This window comes from Octopus sinensis, linkage group LG2 (assembly GCF_006345805.1).
Source record: "Octopus sinensis linkage group LG2, ASM634580v1, whole genome shotgun sequence".
NCBI lineage: Eukaryota > Metazoa > Mollusca > Cephalopoda > Octopoda > Octopodidae > Octopus > Octopus sinensis.
In genome coordinates this window covers 205,954,252-205,970,344 of record NC_042998.1, presented here as the reverse complement: position 1 = coordinate 205,970,344, position 16,093 = coordinate 205,954,252, and the positions used below count along the sequence as shown (strand labels likewise).

The window sequence follows — 16,093 nt, the reverse complement described above, 5'->3', positions numbered from 1 at the left end:
TGTGGACTTTTTTCTTGTGAAATCTGCTTGATTTTTCTGATTTGCATACAACCTTCTTTCTATTTCTCTGTCTGTCTGTCTGTCTCTCTCTCTCTCTTTCTCTCTCTCTCTCTTATCTTTACATGTAAGCATACACACGCATAATATAGTTGTTAATATATACACCATTACGCACATTCTCACAAATATATATAGAGATATATTAACACGCACACACACACACACACACACACACACACACACACACACACAAAAGCAAGCATACATTCATGCTGGGGTCTACCACTATTAGGGATACCAATGTAATTCATAATTTCTTTGTGGATGACCTGAAGATTTATGCTAAAACTGTTAATGATGCCAAAAAACAGCTGGAGTTAATTACAACATTTTCAGTTGACATAAGACTAGAATTTGATCAAGGCAAATATTCATATTTTTTGAATGTTGCAAATCAGTCACCTAAACCCCAAACCTGTGCACTGTTAGTATCTCTCTCTCTCTCTCTTGTTCCACACAAAGAATGCTACAAATACTTAGGCATTCGTGAAAACAACATACGAAGATGCTATGAATCAAGAAAAAGGACCCAAGAATATAACATCAAACTTAGAAAATTGTCGTAGTTGACACCCATCCCTTTCAACTAGACAATATCCCACAATACATTTGCAGCACCTATGCTGTTATCAACATTTGGAATATTTGACTGGTCTGTAGAGGAATTGCACTCCATAGACATTAAAACCCACAAGATACTGACATCAACAGAAAACTTCCACAGAAACTTGCTACCTTTTTTTGGCATCTTCTTCCTCCAATTTTTCAAATAATCTTGCTGAAACTGGTCTATTCTGTACTTATATTGTTTTGTTTTGGCTCCATTTGCTGTCATTCTTTGCTTCATGTCTTCATTAACAACATTTAATCATTTTTTCCTTCTTCACATTATATTATCTTTCTACTGTTTTGTTCTTTCCTTAGAATCCCTTTCTTTAAGGAACTAAACTTGACTCACCTCCCATCGCAACCTTTTCGGGCCATTTTCTAGCTGTCCATTCTCAGTTTACCTGTTTTGCAGCCAAGCTTTTTTGCTATTCCTTCTGCTACAGTCTTCTATAGGTTATTGACCTCAACTAGAGAAGTAAATAGGGTATATCTTATCATCATCATCATCATCGTCTGTGAAATTGTTTGGGTTCTTTTTTCTGTTTTTCTTTGCTATGACACATTGTTAGGCTGGCCTGCTTCTCATTACCATTTCGTTCAAGATGAGGCATGAGTGTGTGCTTAGGGAGTTTGCTTCCCATCCATATGGTTTCTGTTTCAGTACTTTTGCATGGCACCTTGAGTAAAGCTCTTCTACTATAACCCTAGGTCTTCCAAAGTCTTGTGAGTGGATTTGGTAGATGTAAAACAGAAGTCTGTCATATGTGTGTATATACATGCACATATGTGCGTGCACACGTATGCACGCACACACACACACACACACACACACACGGTGGAGAGTAAAAGAGAATATTAAGAATAAGGAAGAAATTGTCAACATTTCATTAGAATTGAGTCTTTGTAATTTTGATGGAGGAAGAAATTAACTCTGTGGTTTGGGTCTTGAAAAAGCAAATTTCATTCACTGCAAAAATTGTGTCCATTTCCAAAGTTGCCAAAACTTTGCCTGGCCTTTTTCCTGTAGACTAAACTGTATGTTTGTAGAGCGTGTATGTGTGTGCATGCACACGCATGTGAACATGCATTGCATTGCCTATGTGTAAATTGATACCTCCATAAATAGCCTTTTAGTGAAGTTTTCTCTGTGTGTGTGGATTAGGGAAACTTGAGAAAGGTTAAGCCTATTACTTATTTTGGGAAAATGTCTCTTCAGGGTTTAGCTGTGGACATGTATAGAGACATGTGTATGTATATATATATATATATATGTAGATATGTTTGCATATGTGTGTGTGTGTGTGTGTGTGTGTGTGTGATTCTTTAGTTGCATCTAAAATGTCTTTTATTGATATTAATATTTTACGTAAACCAGTTATCTAAATTTGTTGTTCCTTACAAGGAACACTTGACATCCCTCATTCCTGCCTGATGAAGTAATGGGGTTACACCCCCATAACATAGCAGTTCATCAAAAAGTAACTAATAGAATAAGTCCCTGACTTACAAATAAATTATTGAGGTTGATGAGTTTCTTTTCTACTCAAGGCACAAGGCCCGAAATTTTGGGGAAGTGGTGGTGGTGATGGAGAGTTGATTAGATCGACCAGTACGCAGCTGGTACTTGATTTATTGACCCCAAAAGGATGAAAGGCAAAGTCAGCCTCGGCAGAATTTGAACTCAGAACATGAAAACAGATTGAAATACTGCTAAGCATTTTGCCCATGTGCTAATGTTTCTGCCAGCCTGCTGCCTTCCTGAGGTTGATGAGTTTGGCAAAATTGTTCAGAGTGATGCTGTAGCATGGTAACAGTCCACTGACTGTAACAAGTTAAAAAATAACGCACACCCACCCACACCCTGATTGAATATCTGAAGAATTTACACAGAAAACCTTTCAAATTTATTAAAATCATAATTGAATGAATGAACCCCAATAAATGACTGGTACATATTCAGTTATAATTGATTAATGTAAGGCATTTAGTCTTTTCTACAAACACACCACTCTTGAAAATGGTTCCTATCAAAACTAATAATTAACAATTTATTGGGTCCATTTAGTGGAGGTAAACAAACCAACACTAGTTATCAAGCAGTGGTTGGAGGTAGACAGACACAAAGATGCCATACATACATATACCTACCTGCCTGCATGTATGCATACACACACACACACACACACACACACACACACACAAACAAACAACAAGGGTGCCTAAGATTGTATTATCTAATATTTAACTGTTATTTCTAGTGGATCAGATGGGATTCTCTTTGTGGTTTGAAGAAAGTAAGATGAAAAATGTTAAGAACAAAACAAAGAGAACTTTAGAAGAAAAAGAAACTAAATGAGATAATGGCAATTAGCTTTTTCTTCCAGTGAAATTTCTATGATTATTTGTCTTTTAAATTTTATGTTTTGGCCAAAATTTTTGTTAATTCTGCTAAAACGGTTATTTGAAGTCTGCTGATTGTGATGCTGCTTTGAGAATCCAACCTCAGTTTACCATGATTCTGCAATGTCTATTTTTATTTGTTTTATTATCAAGTTTTTAAAATCTTAGAAATATTGGTTATAAAGGAATTAGCAGAACGTATGCTGGCTTATGGCTTTTTTTTTGTGACGAAACCCTCAAATTTTCAAGATTGTTGCTTAATTGTTTAGTAACATAAACACATGCAGCAATGTTTACTAATACAGATGTGGGAGTTTTATCTGAATGAAAAATAGTTGTAGGTTTTCTTTGTCAGTGATTTTGAATAAAATATTGACAGCCACTGCAAGACTGTTCACCTCTGCAATTGGACATCCTTGTTTTCCATCGACAGCAACTACGGTAGATCTGTTACATTTGAATTTGATGAAGGTTTTAATGGCTATATTACATCGATAGGGTTTGTACTCAACAACAGTTGTAATATGTTTAATGTTCATCCTAGAACTGTCCTGCCTCCTGTTGAAATTGTATAGTGCTTCTCTAAAGACATTATGCTTCAAGGAAAGTAACACCTTGGTGCCATTTTAGAGCAGCTGCTGGTTCCTCCTCCTTATCATCATCATCAACATCAAGTTTTTTTATATCACATCTTAGAAAGGGAGAAATATTTTGTATACTGTTGTTCTCATAAGCCTAAAAGACACTAACCAAAATATAAGATGATGATAGATGGAAAGCCATTGCTAACAGGGTTTGTTTGATTAGGCCTAATCCAAGGTTAAACAAGAACACCTGAAATATTTTGCTTCTAAATTTGTGTTTTGGAAATGGAATTTGTGAAAATAGAATTTATAGAAATCATTTTTTAATGAGCAGTGTAATTTTGTTTTTTAATATAAAATTTCCTTTCAAGTTTTTCTGACTGTTATTAAATTTTCTCATTGATTTTAGTCAACCTATGTTTTAGAGTGATTTTTTATTTATTTACTAGCTGTTGGATTTTAATTTTTTTTATTGACTTTTAAATTACATTTATTTTAATAAAAATTTAATTTTCAAATTTCAATCATTTTAAGTCTTGATTCAATTTTCAAAATATACTTTATTCGTTTTAAAAATAGTTATAAATTAAAACCATATTCATTTTGTTTATTTTCTCCTCTTTTATTACTTACTTGCCTACTACTACTACTATTACTACTGTTACTGCTGCACAATTTCCTTGGTTTTTGTATTTTACTAGCTGTTCTTACCATTTGTTTCTTTTCTCTTTCAGGTAACATTGAATACCAGAGACAGACATTTTCTAACAGTTTACTAAGAAACCACTTTATGTAATGTCTTCGAGAAATGAAGAACCTCATTCTAAGAAAGAGCGAAGACGCAGCAACAGCCGGCTACAGTTAGAGGAAAATGTGTTCACAACTCAAATTTCTCATTACCATCAAACAATGGGTTACTATGCTGGTCTGGCACCACCATTTGTGCCAGATCGTACATGTTACAATAACATCAATTGGTCACCACGAGCGCCCCCTTGGACTGGTTGGCCTCCTCCTGGTGGATGGTTAAACCATTCTGTTACAAATGGTAATGTTCTTTCACCTCAACAGTCATATCCCTGTAGAGTCACTAACCGTGTCCCTCCACCTTCCTTTAATTTACCATCTGTAACACAACCCCACAGCTCATTAGTAGACCCTATTCTCGGTTCTGTACACCCTACTACCCCTGCCAACCTTCGGGGCTGGTATACACGCTATCCAAATGACATTCCACTACCAGAGCTGCCTGTGGTCATGCCACCCACTCAGTTAGAAAACATTGACTGCCTGCATCCGGTTGGCAATCACATCCATGCAGACCTTAATTTCATTGAGAAAACTGTTGTACAGAAATGTGAAACAACGACATCGGTGTGTGGCGGTTCCGTGACACGCAGGTCTTGGTACAAAATGCCTGAGAAAAGCCCACCCCCACAGACTAAGAAAGAGAAACTCACAAAGGACAATGAAAAGACGGGGAACTTGGGTGGGGTCGAAAGTACAGTGCCAAACAAACCAAATAACTTTGAAAATCCTGCGATTATTACAAATGATTTTAATTGTACCAAACTGTCAACTTCAAATTCTTCAAAATCTTCCAACTGTCTTCCAGATTCTGTCACTTCTTCAAATTCTTCAAATAACTTTGCTGAATATTTTCTCAAAAGGCTCATGAAAAAGCATCAAAATGAATCAAAACTCAATAAGAGCTCAAAGACAACTAGTTCAGAATCTGTAATTTCTGATATTTTAACTACTAATTCTAACCCAAAGAACCATATTCAGGTGACGTCTAGTAGTCAGTCTACCCTTAGTCATCTTCCCAAGAAACACCATATCATGGCATTGAATTCCTCATTTTCAAAACGTAATCATCATATAATTGAAGATGTAATAGATTTGTCCAGAGACACTGACTCTTCTCCATCACCACCTCCACCACCACCACCGCCACCACCATCTCTTCCTCCTCCTGCTCTTATTGTTACTACTCCTACTATTTCTGCCCCTCCCACTGTCTCTGCCCCCAATCTTTCTGCCCCTTCTGTCTCTGCTCCCTCAGCTCTTGCACGACCCCGATCTTCTGTTGTTGAAAAAGCCAACCATCAAAACGACGAACCTCCTTGTGACTTGGTGATCACCAGTTCCTACTCTTTATCTTTGTCTGGTGTTCCTCACAGATCCAAAGACCTGATAGCAGCAACTGGTGCTTGTAATGTCACAAAAAAGCGTAGGTTGCCAGATATTATAAATGTCAGCCTTGAAGACAATCAAAAAGAGAATCTTTTATCGACAGACATTGTTCAGGACTACAGATTAAAGCTGGAAAGTAGATCAAAACGTAAAAAATACGAGCCACGCAAGCGGGAGAACTTGGAACTTGATGAAGACACTTCTTGTTGGCCTCCGGAGTCAATGAACAAATTATTAGGCAACAACTACGAATCTTCCACCAAGAACTATATCCCTGCCTCTATAACTAATAAATCGCTAGGTGCTAACCAAACTGATAAATTTTTTGACAAAACCAACAGCAGCAACAATGCTCCAGAATACTGTGATATCGTAGATATTTTACATTCTTTGTCTAATTCAAGCTCGAATCAAAGTCCTGTTGAGACAAATGACAAAATATGGAAGTGTTGGCCTGAGGAGAGACAAGTTGAACGCAGGACGAATAACCGTCATGTGAAAAGTGTTAACAATGAAAAGTGTGTCACCCTGGACGACACTGATGATTCTGATGGAGTTCAAGCCGGGGAAACGATGGCACCAAAATCTGTGATCCATTCGAGGCAGTCAGTTGACACTCTAAGTACTGCTGAAAGTTCTATGGACTCTTTGAAAAACACAAGCATCAATTCCAAAGCAACAGAAAACAACGACTCTTTTGGAGAAAGAACTCTGGAAAAAGAAATTGTTTTTACCATCATGGAAGATAAGGTCAGTCCAGGAATACAACCATTTTCTCCATTGTCAAAAGTTTCTGTTTTAAAAGAGAATTCAAATTCCACTAATTCCTCATTAGACAAATCTATTAATACCAGCAAATTATTAACCGATGCTAATCCAGATGTTGAAATTACCAATTCTTCTTGGATGAAAATCAAACAAAAGGAATTTGAATCCTGTAAATCACCAGTTAAACTTCAGGATGATCAGCAGAAATCTGATGTGGAATCAACTGAAAAAGAAGATTTATCTCAATTGGTTTCCAGTGATGAGAGTAGCATTAATTCCACCGTGTGTTTGTTGCCAAGTCCTGACCGAAGTCCATCTACTAATTTTACCAATGATGAGATTTCATCTATAAAATCAGATTTCAAGACACTCCCAGAAGCGTCTGCTGTCTATGCTCCGTATTATCCTGTCAAACCATCAACCAATGACAGCTGTCAGCGCAGAAAAGGCCAAAGTTTGTTAGAGAAGGCCCTATTAGCATGTGAAAATGAGTTGGCAACTTCAAAAAAGTTAGTTTCTGTAAGTAATGAGACTGGAAACAATAGTGTAATCACCAAGAACTGTCAAGGAGTGACTGGAAAATCCCAGGATCGAATGGAAACGGAAAAGGTGGAGAATAAGAAGGAAGAAACAGAAAATAAGGAGAAAGATTGTGCTCGAACTGCTGGAAATTCCAAATATTGGAAACAGAAGAACCAATTCAATATCTTCCTGAAGGAGAAACATATTTTGGATGAAAGTTTCTGTCCCAGGTCTGAAACTGAAAAGCCAAATTCTGTTCAGCATTTAAAACCTTACAACAACCACAACAACGGTAGCAATAACATCACGAACAACAACAACAACAATACTGATGGTGATGATAGTGGTGGTGATGTTGATGATTGTGATGGTTGTGGTGGTGCTGATGATGGTGGTTGTGGTGGTGCTGATGATGGTGGTTGTGATGGCAGTCACAAAACAAACCCTAAACTGCCTGTTGAAGAGAAAACCAGTGATAAACTAATTGTGCTGAAAGATGTGAAAGAAGATGTTTGGACAGCCCGAACACCACCAGGCATCATGACTGCTGTTGTTTCATCACAACTAGGGGAGGAGGAGGGATCTCAACTGTCACAACAACAACAAAAACAACCAAACTTAAGACAGCTTCAAAAACAACAACAAACACAAGAAGAATTGCAAGAGTTAAAAACAAAACTACAGCAAGAACAACAACAACAGTTACCACAGCAACAGCAGTCACCCGAACTACAACAGCCACAGCCACCACAACTAAAGCAGTCTCCACAACAACAACAACAACAGTCACCACCACCACCACCAAAACCACAACAACAACAGTCACCACCACCACCACCACCACCAAAACCACAACAACAACAACAACACGAGCAGGAACAGCAACCAAATGAAATTGTTGTTGGTAGTTGCTTAACCGAAATTGCACCAAAGAAACTTGATAATGTTGCTGCAGGTGACATCTTTCAATTGATTAATAACGAGAAACAAGTCAAAGATAACGACAAACAGGACCAAGTGACTGTGGTTCATCAATCTGAAATGAATTTCTTAAATCTTTCCAAGAAAATCTGTGTTATTGAAGAATTGGAAGATTTAAACAAAGCTCCCTGTTTGGAGGTCAGTGAGAATGGTGATATAAATATTGTTGCCATAGTAACTGACTATGAAGAACCTGTTAGTGATAATCTGTCAAATTTGACCAAATCTGAGCATTTACTAAAAGATGCTGTTCATGCTAATGTTATTGTGTGTCCTGTTACCGAAAGTTGTTCAATGGAATTAGCTGAGAATGAAACATCGGTTGACGTTTCTGATGGTTGCAAATCCTCCGTGATGTCTACACCAGAAGAACCAATGCAAACTGACAATGACAATATTCTGAGTAAAGAGGAGTCAGCCAAGACATCTGTGGTAGTTCCATCAGATTTATTGGACAAATCTTCCAAAGAGGTTGTCACAAAAACAAAGAATGGTGAAATAGTCTCTGTTGGTAGCTGTGACTTCATCAATGAAATTATTTGTGACTCTTCTGTCGGTGAACCATTGCTGAAACCTGTTAACAGTAATTCAAGACCAACCACGAAGAGCAATTGGTGTAATTCTTTGTTTCCTCTTCCTTCCTGTGAAGTGAAATTATGCAAAACAATCACAGACTTCAAAACTCTGTACTCTGATAAAATTACCAAGACTTTATACTCAGACAAAAAAAATGAAAAGCACAAAGATGTTAAAAGCCAAGGAATCTTAAATTCATTGTCTTTAGTTGCTAAACCCCAACAGAGGAAATTCAAATGGTCCAAACAAGTAAGGAAGAGTCGTTTGCTAAAGAAATTTTACACTAATTTTAATAAAAGAACTAAATGTGTAAATAAAAAGTCATTTCAGGAGGCCAAGTCTTCTGAAGATATAAAAGAAAACCACATTGAACCATTATTTCTTGAAAATCAGCTTTCACCAGGAAACCCCTTTCAATCGCCCCTGCCATTAAAATATGATTTACAAACTCTGCATAATAGAATTTTAATGAATTGTCCTGTCAGATATGGCCGTGTTTTCACTTCTCCAGATTTGATACATCATGGAGATCCCAGTTCATTTCATGACAAGCAAATTCAAACAGACATTAATTTCACTGGATGTGTGACTCATGCTTTCAGTGGTAGTTGCTATTCTCAAGTGAGCAATACTCCTCCTCATTCGATCATTCATAAATTTGTCAAGTTTCATGGTCACAAACTCCTCTGTGTAGTCATTAATGTAAAAAAGTATGTTATTGTCCGAGAAGTTGTTCAAAAATGTTTTCTTGGGAAAAATCAAATTGTGTTTTATCGGACTAAATATCGAGACTATAGTTTACCTTACTTAGAGCTGCCACATTACATGAGGTCTTTTGCTTTGAAGTACCTTTTAGAATCTAGTCTGGTCTTCAATGGTAATCGAGCGACGCCACTTGGTATCATGTTATTGTCTGATGCAGAACTCCTCTATCATTTCTTCTATAGTTTTAAAGAATGTAAGCTTGTAAAATGTGTCCAAGACTGGGATCCAGATAATACGGGTGTTTTTGATCCTAAATGGTCTGAAGGTTTGGGAGAAAAAACTGAACAAAATACATTTGTGTCTGCCAGGGAGAATCCAGTTCAATCTTTACATAAAACGGGTTATAGATGCTCTTGTCTCTGCCAACAATCTCCAGCAGAGTCAGGTTCATTGACAAAACTAGAATGCTGCAATTTATATCGTAAACCACCTAAGCGGCCAGTGTCAGGCATATTTGAACCGTCAGCAGAAAGTTTTAAATATAATGCAGATATGGAAACTGACTTACATAATTCTTTAACACTTTATGGTACGTTAAAAACTTGTCTGTCACATAAAGATTCTACAGAGCATCCAATTCCAGACAAATGTCCATCATCAGTAAATTTGGAAACAAATGTTTTGAGGTCATCCTTAAGTCTAAATTGCTCAAATGGGATTTTCACATCTCCATCTGATGGTATACAAACTTCCTCTTCTTTGCCAGGTCTCTGTGATTCTGTTCCTCTGTCAAATTATGAAAACACTCCTTTACATAAAACTAAACTAAACAGTGAACAACCCGACAGACAAACTGATTCTGATTCTGATCAGAACAAGGCTGTGTCTCTCAATTCACCATCTCCAGACAAAGAACTCGTTTTGGGAGGAATGACACAGCTAAGTAATAGAGTTGTAAGATTTATTGAACACAATGGAGAGAGACATTTTCTTCTGAGTGATGTCAATCCTTCATGGATATCTTCCACAGTGTTTGACAAACTTCTGTATCACAATATTGCAGTACAGAAATGTTCCTTGTCTCAAAGTAGTTTTTTATTAAAGTTAAACGATAGTCTACCTCATGTTGAGACAGATGACATGTTATTAGTTGCAGATAATGTTTTACCACAACTGAAGAAGTGTTTAGCAGGCAGTGAAAATGCTAATTCACTGTGCAGTGCAGTGTCTTTGCCTCCATAAACTGCAACTGACCTCTCCAAATCTAAACATTCTCCTCCTTTTGGTCCTCATGTCTTCCTTTTGAAGATATTGAGTTGAGTAATTCTGGAGAAGCTGTCTTAATAAATATAAGACAAGAAGTTTGTGAAAATAAATTGTTTTAGTCTATTTCTCCACAGTGACAATTTAAAACAAATGACATTAATTGCTGAAGACAGTTTTTTTTTTAAATTTCAACCTTTACGATAGTAAGCTATCTTTGTTGTTTAGGAAATTTAAAAGCTACTCATGTTTTTGCTGAACTCATTGTATATTTTCCATGTCCATCTTTCTACGACTCCTTTTCTTTACGACTGCTTTAGGCTGATCAAAATCATGACTTTACACATTTCTTTATAATGTACAAAACGAAACAAAAAGCGTCAATTCATTAATTTACCAAATATTTCATTCCTTCTTTTTTGTCATGGCTGTTTTCAGAAAACTGTGATTTTTTTCCTTCTTTAGTCATTAACGAATTTTAAGATTAGTCTTTTTTCAATTTATTTCATCAACATTTTCAGAACATTTTTTTTTTTTTTACAAATGGCTGCAACAGATTGTGTGTGTGTGTGTGGTGTGTGTGTGTGTATTTATCTTCCACTCCTTTTCCTTGATATCAGTAAGAAAAATCTTTTGGAATCATGACACATGATATCCTGTCTTGAACTTTTATATACGTGCATGGTATATCACTGATTACATTAAATGCCAAACTCAAGTTGTCTCATTTTACTACAACAACAACAACAATAACATTTAAAGGAATTTCACTGAACAAACAAATCTGCTGAGATTGTACATTTTTGATGCAAAGTTAAGAACAAGAGTCTGGTTTTCTTTTCTCTTAGAACTCTATCGATTTTGTTTTATCTTCAATGCTATGCATTTAGTGAACTTCACAGAATCATTCAGTAGTCGTCATTCTTGTTGAATGTAGGGACATTCCAACCAGGTTTTTATAATTTAAAAAAAAAACAAAAAAACTTAATAATTTCCATTTTGCTTCCCTAATACAAAATGGAATCTCTTCAAAATTCTCCTGCTTTTGGAATCTTGGGTAAATTCTTTGAGCAGTAATCACAACCCTTTAGCCGAACAGTTGCCAATGACTTTGGTAACTTGGAAGTATGGGGGGGGGGGGACAGTGGAGATTGAAATGAAATGGTTGAAAAGTTTTTCTTCAAAATAGGTTAATGCTGCTGTAGTGATACCAAAACTGTATTTGTGTATTGTAAATGGTTTTTTTTTTTCACAACAACCATAAGACCTAAAAGTATCATCTGTTCTTAAATTGTGTCAGAATGTTCTCTCTTCCAAATTTTTATTCTGGGAGTTCTCCTTGACAATCTGTGTGAGATTTCATATTTATTGTGGCAAACATTTATTTTTATTTTTATAATTCATTCTCAAGCTCAACTATTTCCTCCATGTTTATCTGTATTTGTAATTTCTGTGTGTGTGTGTGTGTGCTACATACACACACATATATATATATATATATATATATATATGAACACACACACACACTATACATATATATATATGTGTGTGTATATATATATATATATATATATATAAAGTAATATGTGTGTGTGTGCTCTTGTGCATTTTATGTTGTACCACGTGGAAAGGATTTGCCCTTTCTCAGAAGCCAACGATTATGAGGAAAACAAGTTTGTTGATCCTTACTTGAAACTGTTAAAACTTGCTGGAAATACATTCAGGGTCAGATTGGTCCATGTTTTTTCTTCTTTCTTTTCTTTTTTTATAAAAGCAAAACCCAAGAAAATGGCTGAGACGATGCTTTCTGTGGAAGAGCTTCTTCAGGTGATTCATGTCGAAAGGGATCAGCTCTGGAATTATTTTACTTTTACAAGATTGACAGGAAGCTAACAACCTGATGCTTTTCATTCTGAAATCTGAAGAATACATCAAAGCGATACTACCATCTTTTCTGGAGTTAGTCACAGGTTCAATTCATGCTGTTTCCTCCTCATTCCATTCAAAATCATTCATCCATGTCAAAACTGCTGATATTGTTTACTGTTTAATCAAGCATTACTCTCCATGTCAATGTGGAGTGTCATGCTTGGAAAGGCTTTCATGTTTTAGGTTAATCAGTCCAGAGTTTTTGCAGAACTGAAGGTTAGTTTGTTTTTAAGATTTCAGTTAATGTGCTATTTGGTAGGGAAGATCTCAAAAACAGAATGTATTGGGTGGGGTGAGGTGGGGGGTTTCATTGTGTTTTAGCCCAATGTTGGCTCTTATTGTGAAATTCCTGATATAATGTGTCTCTTCTTCATGAATGGAATTTGTGAAAATAATGTAAAGTAAATAAAAATCTTTTCAATTATGTTAAAACATTGTTTTATACGACAGGAAATAAATGATCAAATACACTTGTTTTTCTATAGAAATCATATGCATGTGTGTGTGTATATATACATATGTATATGTGTGTGTGTGTGTGTATATATATATATATGTATATATATATATATATATATATATATATATATATATAAAGAAAATTCAGAAAATGGAGATATAGCATTAACAGACTGAGTCTGTTGAGATGATTTGAAAACACAACACCTAATAACCTAACGGTATATTTTTTTCTACTCCTCTGATGAGATTTTGTCTTATATAATGATTTCATTATTGTAATTTAATCTTTTGGCTAAATTGAAACAGCTGTAAGAGAATATGTTGGATTTTTGCAGATAATAAATTATATTAATGCTATATCTCCATTTTCTAAATTTTCTTTTGAATATTTATAAACCAAAATTTATATTTAGATCTATTATTTTATGAATATTATTATTCACAAAAAATTCTAGGAAATGAACCAGTAATTCATTGGGTATTACTATCCCTTAATGAGGCTATTTTAACCTCTAACTGAATATATATATTATGTACCAACTCTTCTTGCAGTGCCAGTTTATGCAAAATTTCGAAGTGAAAATTTACATGTTTGCAGCTTTAAACATTAGAGTAGATTTTAAATGATGATGATACTCTTTTACTTGTTTCAGTCATTTGACTGTGGCCATGCTGGAGCACTGCCTTTAGTTGAGCAAATCGACCCCAGGTCTTATTCTTTGTAAACCTAGTACTTATTCTATCAGTCTCTTTTGCCAAACAGCTAAGTTACGGGGCATGTAAACACTCCACCATCGGTTGTCAAGCGATGTTGGGGGGACAAACACAGACACAAACATACACACACACATATCTATATACATATATAAGATGGGCTTCTTTCAGTTTTCATCTGCCAAATCCACTCACAACGCTTTGGTTGGCCCGAGGCTATAGTAGAAGACACTTGCCCAAGGTGGTTAGTAAGCAAGCACTTACCACACAGCCACTCCTGATGATAATTATATCATCATCATCATTTAATGTCCGCTTTCTAGGCTGTCATGGGTTGGACGGTTTGACTGAGGACTGGCGATCCAGGAGGCTGCACCAGGTTCCAGTGTGATCTGGCAGAGTTTCTACAGCTGGATGCCCTTCCTAATGCCAACCACTCCAAGAGTGTAGTGGGTGCTTTTACATGCCACTTGCATGAGAGCCAGTCAGGTGATACTGGCAACAGCCATGCTCAAATGGTGTATTTTGCATGCCAGCTGCACGGGGGCCAGTCCAGCGGCACTGGCAACGACCTTGCTCGAATGCTGTTTTTCACGTGTCACCGGCACAAGTGCCAGTAAGGCAATGCTGGTAACGATCACGTTCAAATGGTGCTTTTTATGTGCCACCAGCACAGCAGCCAGTCAGTGGCCCTGGCAATGATCACGCTCGGATGGTGCTCTTAACATTCCACTAGCACGGATGCCAGTCAGTTGGTGTTGTCACCGGTCATATCAGCGAATTTGATTTCGATTTCACTTGCCTCAACAGGTCTTCGCAAGCAGAGTTTTGTCATTACCTCGGTGAGGCCTAATGTTCAAAGGTCATGCTTGACCACCTCATCCCAGGTCTTCCTGGGTCTACATCTTCCACAGGCTCCCTCAACCGCTAGGGTGTGACACTTTTTCACACAACTATCTTCATCCATTCTCACCACATGACCATACCAGCGCAGTCGTCTCTCTTGCACACCACATCTGATGCTTCTTAGGTCCAACTTTTCTCTCAAGGTACTTGCACTCTGTCATGTATGCACACTGATATTATACATTCCTTGCAAGCTTACGCACATCCTGAGCAGTGACGGCCCATGTTTCACTGCCATGTAGCATGGCTGTTCGTATATATATATATAATTTTCGGGATGAAATAAAAAGGCAACAAACGGAAAATTTGTCATTCCTATACATATATATATATATATATATATATATATATATATATATAATATTCACATATATATATATATATCTTAGGATGTTGGGCCTCATAGAGGAAATAACAACAGATTGAGATGTCTGGTGATATGAGGTTCTTAAGAAGACCCACCCACATCAGTGAAACTGAGCTCTAGAAGTGCTGTGTTGCTCCACCCACATTTAACAAGAAGACTTCTCACACACCCTCCTACAACAAACCAAACTAAATCTCTACATCTCTTCTCTTCCTCACATTATGCTTATATCCCACTCCCCAATTCCCTCCTCTTGACTCTCTCTCACTGTATTATATTATTGCTATCCACTAGCCCCTCCCCCTGACTTTTATGTAACAAGGTAATTTCTCACACGCCCTACCCCAACAATTTACATCTCTACATCTCTTCCTCACATTTCCTCCTTCATACATTATGCTTACCTTTCACCCCCAATCTTGTCCTTATGGCCCTGTGTTCTGGTAACCTCCTCACTCTATATACCCAGGTTTTCACCACTCACTCCCCTCCTGCACTCTCTAATTACGCTTCTCGCAATATCCTGCCACTTATATTATGACCTTTGAACCTCAAGGGTATGCCCTGGCATTTTCCACCATCTATATCTCTCTCTTCCTTTACTCAACCATCCCATTTATATTCTGATCCCTGTCTCTTGTGAGTATGACACTTTGCCACCATCTCCATACTGCTGTCTCCCACTCTCTAAACTTCTTCTCTTCTACTTCCCTTGTTTCTGTCCTCATTCCTGATCTCTATCCCTCCCCTCTTCCCTGACCAGGTAACCTTGTACTTCCCCTACAGCAAGACACCTGTTTCTGTCTCACCATAACCTTTTCATCATCCAACACAAGATCACCTCCTCCTCCCCTCTCAAAAAATTTTGTCTTGCATCGGGTACATCTTATGGAGTTTCTGCCTATGACTTTTCTACAGATTGAGCAGGGTCATCTACCTGAAGGGATTTGTGATTTGCATATTTCTAGTAATCCCCTATATCAGTACAAATCCATTTTATTCTCAAAAATTGGGATTTCAGATTTGACCTAATTATATGTGGATGATTGGA

The 16,093-nt window shown here is 36.8% G+C and overlaps 1 protein-coding gene across 7 annotated transcripts in view; it reads left to right on the top strand.

Moving 5' to 3' along the window:
- Positions 1-13,063, top strand: part of LOC118762189 (FK506-binding protein 5-like) — a 139,432-nt gene extending 126,369 nt beyond the window's left edge. For 5 of the 7 annotated variants that reach the window (XM_036500718.1, XM_036500717.1, XM_036500713.1 and 2 more), the window contains one exon: positions 4,388-13,063. In XM_036500718.1, coding sequence (XP_036356611.1) covers positions 4,449-10,643 — 6,195 coding nt within the window. In that variant the 5' untranslated portion in view covers positions 4,388-4,448 and the 3' untranslated portion in view covers positions 10,644-13,063. The remainder of the gene's footprint in view (positions 1-4,387) is intronic. The other 2 variants (XM_036500720.1, XM_036500719.1) reach the window with 2 other exon arrangements.
- The last annotated feature ends 3,030 nt before the right edge of the window (positions 13,064-16,093 follow it).